Source organism: Triticum urartu, chromosome 3, assembly GCF_003073215.2.
Source record: "Triticum urartu cultivar G1812 chromosome 3, Tu2.1, whole genome shotgun sequence".
Classification (NCBI taxonomy): Eukaryota; Viridiplantae; Streptophyta; class Magnoliopsida; order Poales; family Poaceae; genus Triticum; species Triticum urartu.
This window is the reverse complement of record NC_053024.1, coordinates 91,992,763-92,000,564: the sequence shown is the minus strand read 5'-3', so window position 1 is coordinate 92,000,564 and position 7,802 is coordinate 91,992,763. Positions and strand designations below refer to the sequence as shown.

Sequence of the window (7,802 nt, the reverse complement as noted above, 5' to 3'; positions counted from 1 at the left end):
AGTGGATGATGATTTTGCTTCGACCGCTTCTGGTTCCTTTAGAGATGTCCTTGGGGAGGGTATCTTGGACAGATCCATGACCCTACCCTAGGTACATAGCTTCATCAGCGCCCCCCTTTCCTTCTCCCTCTCCCTCTTCCTTTTCCCATCCTAGCGGGAGTAGGAAAGAGGGGAGTCCTACTCCTACTAGGAGGAGGACTCCTCCTCCTGGCGCGCCATAGAGGGTCGGCCGGTCTCCCCCCTTGCTCCTTTATATACGGGGGCAGGGGGCACCTCTAGACACACAAGTTGATCATTGATCCCTTAGCCGTGTGCGGTGCCCCCCTCCATCATAATCCACCTCGATCATATCGTAGCGGTGCTTAGGCGAAGCCCTGCGTCGGTAGCAACATCATCACCTTCAACATGCCCTCGTGCTGACGGAACTCTCCCGTGAAGCTCTGCTGGATCGGAGTTCGTGGGACATCATCGAACTGAACGTGTGCTGAACTCGGAGGTGCCATGCGTTCGGTACTTGGATCGATCAGATCGTGAAGACGTTCGACTACATCAACCACGTTCTCATGACGCTTCCGCTTATGGTCTACGAGGGTATGTGGACGATACTCTTCCCTCTCGTTGCTATGCATCACCATGATCTTGCGTGTGCGTAGGAATTTTTTGAAATTACTACATTCCCCAACATCATGTATTATGGAGTACGTAGATGGAATGGATGCTGCATGGAGTAGTATGAAAATGAGGGTTTTCAAATGAGGAGTCTGGTTGCAATGGTGGACAAATGAGGGGTCCGCAGACATATAAGGAGTCATATTTGGCAACTCCGGATGTAGATGCTCTAAATTCGCGTGGAGGCGGGGTTGGAATTTTTGTGGGAAAGCAGTGGGAGTGAAGTGTGTTGTTGTTTTTGAGGGGCGGAGGAATCGAATGCCGCCTGTGATCTAGTGGACGGTGTCACGAAATTGGTACTTGTTGACAATGTGACAATAGTCGTGAAATAATTGTAAGGAGAAGGGATGTTTTTCAAAGGGATCTCATCAACGATGATGGTGACACAATGATTTTACACTTTACCTAGATTCCAGCCTCTGGATGGGTAAGAGCCCTACATTTTGCCTACCTGTCCTTGTTGATGAATATGAATGACTATAATGGAATTTTCCTATCTACTGAGCCAGGATATGTGCTCATGTGTCTTCTTTCTTTGATGTGTGAGTGCTCTTTCCTTTGGCAGAGGCCAGCACCATCTTTTTTGTAGGTGGTCTCTCGCCGGTAGTTTGGTACCTATCTTCGAGAGGTATGGTAATAACCAATATCCCTAAAGTAGCGCTCATGCTTATTCCTTATGAATGCCTAGATGGACGCAACAGGGTGTGGGACTTGCGAGCTCATGTTGGAGAATAAGGTTCAGTGCACTCTCTCTCTGTGTGTGTGTGTGTGTGTGTGTGCGCGCGCGCGAGTAGATATCCATACTCTGCAACATGCTAGAGGTGTGGTAGGGTAAGCGGTTGTTGCTGAGAAGCTTGCGGATGTTTCGAGTGAGATTGTTGACCCTTATGTACTAACTGTGTCGGACACCATCCATCATTATTGCTATTGTTGTCATGGTCCATCAAGGTGGATATTGTTGGTAGAGAAGCAAAGCATAATATTGTTTTTCTTGCCATGTTAGTCTTACAAGTTCGATGCCAACATGCTAACTTATTAAAAATTGTTGAACCGGTATATTATGTTCCTGATCAATTGTTATAAGTTGCATTTAAGTTGTTGCTTTACATAATCAACACTTTCTTCTTGTATTTACTTTCGCTTTAAATTAATTGAAATTCTAGTTTTGCTATAAGTCAAACTTTTTTTGCAGGAGATACCATAAGTCAAACTTGTTTAGGTTTGACTAACCAATCAAAAAGTTGGGTTAAAATCTACAACCCCAAATCTGCATAGCGCAAAAATATATTTTATGATTTTTTGTGAGACTAATTAGTGTTTTTAAATGTTAATATTTATTTACGAGCTTGATCAAACTTAAAAAGGTTTGACTTGAAACAGAATTGAAACTTCGATTAAATTGACGAGGCCGAACAAACAACAACATTTTTTACACAAAAACACGGGGGGAAACCTCCAAAGTCCAAACTCTCCACAGCCATGTCCGTCGCCGCAGCCGACTGGCTCCCGGCCGCGACCGTCACGGCGTCCGGCCGGCCGGTGCTGTCCGCCGGCGAGATCGAGCGGCACCTGCTTCCGCTCGTCGACCTGGAGCCCGAGGAGAACCCCCGCCTCGCGCCCCTCCGCGGCTGCCTCCTCGCGCTCACCTCCCACCGGCTCGTCTTCCTCCACGAGGCCTCCCTCTCCGCCCGCGCCCTCCCGCTCGCGTCCATCGTCCACGCCTACCCGCCCCACCGCAGGCACAACCACAACCCACTCCGCTCCCTCTTCTCCTCCTCGTCCTCCTCGTCGTCGTCGCATCACCCGCGCATCCGCATCCAGATCTCCCTGCCCCCGTCGCGGTCGGAGGTCGTCGCCGTCGTCGTCACCTGCAAGGCGGACGTGGATGTGTTCTACGGGAGGCTGCTCGAGGCCATCCGCGCGAGGGCCTGGGAGGCGACCGCCTCGGCTGCTCCGGCCAGTGGCGCCCCGGTGGCTGAGGGAGCCGCCCCAGCCGAGGAGGATCTGGCGATCAGGATGCCCGTGGTTGGAGTGGCGGGGGTACTGCGGAAGGAGCAGGAGACGTGGGAGAGCGCGGGGCAGAACTTGCAGGATGCCTTCCAGGATCTCAATGCCCTCATGGTTCGTTCCTCTTTCCTGGTTCATGCTTCAGATGGTGTTATCATTTATAGAGTTTATGACGGAGTACAAGCATCTGAGATTGGATGACAGGCTCTAAATTGCAATGAACCGGTCGTAATTTTGTGAAACATTCTTCCTACACAGAGCAAAGCCAAGGAAATGATGGAGCTGGCAGAGAAAATGAGGCAAAAGCTATTGACGAACTCATCTGCTCAATCGAATTCTAATGACGAAGAGATGGGTTCTAAGCAAGACTTGCAGGATTTGCTATTGAGCGTACGCATCGTGTCGGTAAATGAAATTACCCTCTTCATCTTTTTGGTGTGGATGTGGCACGGCAGATCCAGCACATCATTTCCATCTTGATCTTTTACTTTCTTGGGGTTCCACGGCCCTTTGGGCTTCCCCTTGAACTTTCCTTGAACCACAGCTAAGGCTTCACCAGGAGCAGCTGGCTCGGCCTTGCGCTTCTGTTTCCGACCGGAGTTTCCTCCTCCGGCTTCATGGGCGACTGCTTTGTGTTTGCCACTCCGGAATCGGTCTTCTTCTTCACCGTTGGCATATTTGGTGCCAATTTCCATCATCCGAGTCAGAGTCATATCTCCTGTCCGACCGAACTTCATATTCAGCTCCCGATACTTGACGCCTTCTTTAATGGCACAAATTGCTTGATGATCAGACACATTCTCTACCGTGTGGTGCAATGTGATCCATCTCTGGATATAATCCCTCAAAGTCTCATTCGGTTTTTGATCGCAACACTGCAATTCAGTCAACCCTGTCGGCCATTTACAAGTACCTTCGAATGTTCTAACAAATACTCGGGCGAGATCTTCCCAAGTATAAATGCTACTAGGTGCTAACTGATTCAGCCATGCTCTAGCCGAGCCCTCCAACATCAGAGGAAGGTGCTTCATGGCCACTTCATGACTGCCGCCACCAATCTGGACAGCCACTCGGTAGTCTTCAAGCCAAGTGTCAGGCTTGGACTCACCAGTGAACTTACTGACTCCAGCCGCCAACCTGAAGTTGGGGGGGGGGGGGAATCACTGCAGCCCTGATGGCTCTGCTGAAGCACTCTGGACCTGAGACATGCACTCTGCTGCTGGTTCGTAGATCTCTGTCATGACCCTCTCGGTGAGCTCTGTTTCTGTCGACCAAGCCCTGAACGAGAATAGATCTCGCATCAAAGCCTGGCTCCCTGGGGTCGACTGGAATCCTTCGCCCAACACTGTGAGGGCGCCTGTCATCATGTTGCCGAGGCACGTACTACCCACTCCTTGGGGGAGGCGTGGGCATTCGACGACGATCATCGCGATCGACTCGGTGTTCATACTGCTCACGGTTTCTGTACTGATCTTGTCGATCTCCACGTCCCTCACGCCTCGGGGGCGATCTTGGGCTGTGAGCCGGCTGAACTGTATCGGCAACTACGGATCTGCTATGGATCCTATTCCACGACTGAGATACCGCCGTATTCTGCTCTCCCGCCGCACGGAGCAAAGCTCGGATCTGTATCAGACCTCGGCCAGCTTCTGACTAGGAAGGTTGGATCAACTCCGCTATCCGGGCTGCAACTGTGAGATTCTGGATCGGGGTTCGATATACCTAAGTCGGAGGCGGAAAAAGTTGGCGTTGACTGGATTCGGGAGCACGCTGCCGAGCGCGATCGTCAAGTGCGCGTTGGAGGTTCTCCAGTCGAGTGCGCTCGGCCAAGTTGGCCAGGCGCGCCTGCTCTAAGGCCTGGGCCTCAGGGGTTTCTCCAACTATAGGAGTATGCAGTCCATCCATGTTCCAGCGGCGAAGTTCCTCCCTCCGCTGCGAAGAGAGGGGTTCGGGGCGGTACTCTTCATGAACGCGCGACGGATCACCGTCCCCATCGCCTCCGTCTTCACGGTTGAAGCCAGGAGGACTGCGTGGTCCATTGACCATCAAAACTTCTGCCGCTGGGTCGCTGATGTCGCACTCGGATGCAGTCTCTACGAAGCCAGTCGACAGATTGAACAGGCCGTAGAGAGTTTCGTCGGGCTCGATTGCCGCGACTTGAGGGGTGGCCGACTGGCGAGCCACCGCATGCCTCACCCATCGTTGAAGCCTCGACCAACCGGAACGTTTGCTCCGGCGGGCCGCGGGGTGGGGGAAAGCTGCTGGAGCCGACTGATACTGGGTCAACGGCTGCCGCAGGAGGACGCCGCGGACGCACGCGTGAAAGTGCGTCGCCTCGCGGGTGGGGAGTGCGTCGACGTCGAGTGGAGCCTCCTGAAGCCAAGCGGAGTCGTCGGATACAAACACGAGCGCGCCGAGACGGATCTCGCGGCCCTCAGCCAAACCTCCGCCCGAAACCATGATGAAGGGGATCGGAAAAATTGCAACTTCTCCAAAAAGTCGCTAAGACACCTGCCCCACGGTGGGCACCAACTGTCGTGGTTCTAAGCCTGACAGTAGAATAGGGGGTAGGAATGTAGAGGCAAGATCCTAGCTATGGAGGAGTTGTACACACGAGTTTTACGAGTTCAGGCCCTTCTCGGAGGAAGTAACAGCCCTACGTCTCGGAGCCCGGAGGCGGTCGACTGGATATATGCGTGTGAATTACAAAGGGTGCGAACCCTTTTCCCGGAGGAGGGGGGTGGCTTATATAGAGTGCGCCAGGACCCAAGCCAGCCCACGTTACAAAGGGATCAATGTACATTAAGGAAGGGCGTTACTGGTAACGCTAGTAATAAAGAGATATAAATGATCTTTAAGGTTACAGAGTGAATGACCGACCGTTGTCATCCTGAGTGACGTTAGGCCTTCTACACTCCGAGTGGTTTCTTGTATCGTCGAGTGGTTGTTCGCATAGTCGAGTGTCTTCTATACTGTCGAGTGGAACATAGCTTCACGGTCGAGTGGATGATGATTTTGCTTCGACCGCTTCTGGTTCCTTTAGAGATGTCCTTGGGGAGGGTATCTTGGACAGATCCATGACCCTACCCTAGGTACATAGCTTCATCAGCGCCCCCCTTTCCTTCTCCCTCTCCCCCTTCCTTTTCCCATCCTAGCAGGACTAGGAAAGAGGGGAGTCCTACTCCTACTAGGAGGAGGACTCCTCCTCCTGGCGCGCCATAGAGGGTCGGCCGGTCTCCCCCCCTTGCTCCTTTATATACGGGGGCAGGGGGCACCTCTAGACACACAAGTTGATCATTGATCCCTTAGCCGTGTGCGGTGCCCCCCTCCACCATAATCCACCTCGATCATATCGTAGCGGTGCTTAGGCGAAGCCCTGCATCGGTAGCAACATCATCACCTTCAACATGCCGTCGCGCTGACGGAACTCTCCCGTGAAGCTCTGCTGGATCGGAGTTCGTGGGACGTCATCGAACTGAACGTGTGCTAAACTCGGATGTGCCATGCATTTGGTACTTGGATCGGTCGGATCGTGAAGACGTTCGACTACATCAACCACGTTCTCATGACGCTTCCGCTTATGGTCTACGAGGGTATGTGGACGATACTCTTCCCTCTCGTTGCTATGCATCACCATGATCTTGCGTGTGCGTAGGAATTTTTTGAAATTACTACATTCCCCAACGTCATGTATTATGGAGTACGTAGATGGAATGTATGCTGCATGGAGTAGTATGAAAATGAGGGTTTTCAAATGAGGAGTCTGGTTGCAATGGTGGACAAATGAGGGGTCCGCAGACATATAAGGAGTCATATTTGGCAACTCCGGCTGTAGATGCTCTAAATTCGCGTGGGGGCGGGGTTGGAATTTTGTGGGAAAGCAGTGGGAGTGAAGTGTGTTGTTGTTTTTGAGGGGCGGAGGAATCGAATGCCGCCTGTGACCTAGTGGACGGTGTCAGGAAATTGGTACTTGTTGACAATGTGACAATAGCGTGAAATAATTGTAAGGAGAAGGGATGTTTTTCAAAGGGATCTCATCAACGATGATGGTGACACAATGATTTTACACTTTACCTAGATTCCAGCCTCTGGATGGGTAAGAGCCCTACATTTTGCCTACCTGTCCTTGTTGATGAATATGAATGACTATAATGGAATTTTCCTATCTACTGAGCCAGGATATGTGCTCATGTGTCTTCTTTCTTTGATGTGTGAGTGCTCTTTCCTTTGGCAGAGGCCAGCACCATCTTTTTTGTAGGTGGTCTCTCGCCGGTAGTTTGGTACCTATCTTCGAGAGGTATGGTAATAACCAATATCCCTACAGTAGCGCTCATGCTTATTCCTTATGAATGCCTACATGGACGCAACAGGGTGTGGGACTTGCGAGCTCATGTTGGAGAATAAGGTTCAGTGCACTCTCTCTCTCTCTCTCTCTCTGTGTGTGTGTGTGCGCGCGCGCATGCGAGTAGATATCCATACTCTGCAACATGCTAGAGGTGTGGTAGGGTAAGCGGTTGTTGCTGAGAAGCTTGCGGATGTTTCGACTGAGATTGTTGACCCTTATGTACTAACTGTGTCGGACACCACCCATCATTATTGCTATTGTTGTCATGGTCCATCAAGGTGGATATTGTTGGTAGAGAAGCAAAGCATAATATTGTTTTTCTTGCCATGTCAGTCTTACAAGTTCGATGCCAACATGTTAACTTATTAAAAATTGTTGAACCGGTATATTATGTTCCTGACCAATTGTTATAAGTTGCATTTAAGTTGTTGCTTTACATAATCAACACTTTCTTCTTGTATTTACTTTCGCTTTAAATTAATTGAAATTCTAGTTTTGCTATAAGTCAAACTTTTTTTGCGGGAGATACCATAAGTCAAACTTGTTTAGGTTTGACTAACCAATCAAAAAGTTGGGTTAAAATCTACAACCCCAAATCTGCATAGCGTAAAAATATATTTTATGATTTTTTTTGTGAGACTAATTAGTGTTTTTAAATGTTAATATTTATTTACGAGCTTGATCAAACTTAAAAAGGTTTGACTTGGAACAGAATTGAAACTTCGATTAAATTGACGAGGCCGAACAAACAACAACATTTTGTACACAAAAACACGGGGGG

At 50.2% G+C, this 7,802-nt stretch overlaps 1 protein-coding gene across 1 annotated transcript; it reads left to right on the top strand.

Moving 5' to 3' along the window:
- The first annotated feature begins 2,090 nt into the window (after positions 1-2,090).
- On the top strand, positions 2,091-3,604 carry LOC125546694 (vacuolar protein sorting-associated protein 36-like). The gene is made up of 3 exons (XM_048710859.1): positions 2,091-2,790; positions 2,935-3,081; positions 3,563-3,604. The coding sequence occupies exons 1-3, from the start codon at positions 2,149-2,151 to the stop codon at positions 3,602-3,604; spliced, it is 831 nt and encodes a 276-aa protein (XP_048566816.1). The 5' UTR covers positions 2,091-2,148.
- Positions 3,605-7,802: the final 4,198 nt, after the last annotated feature.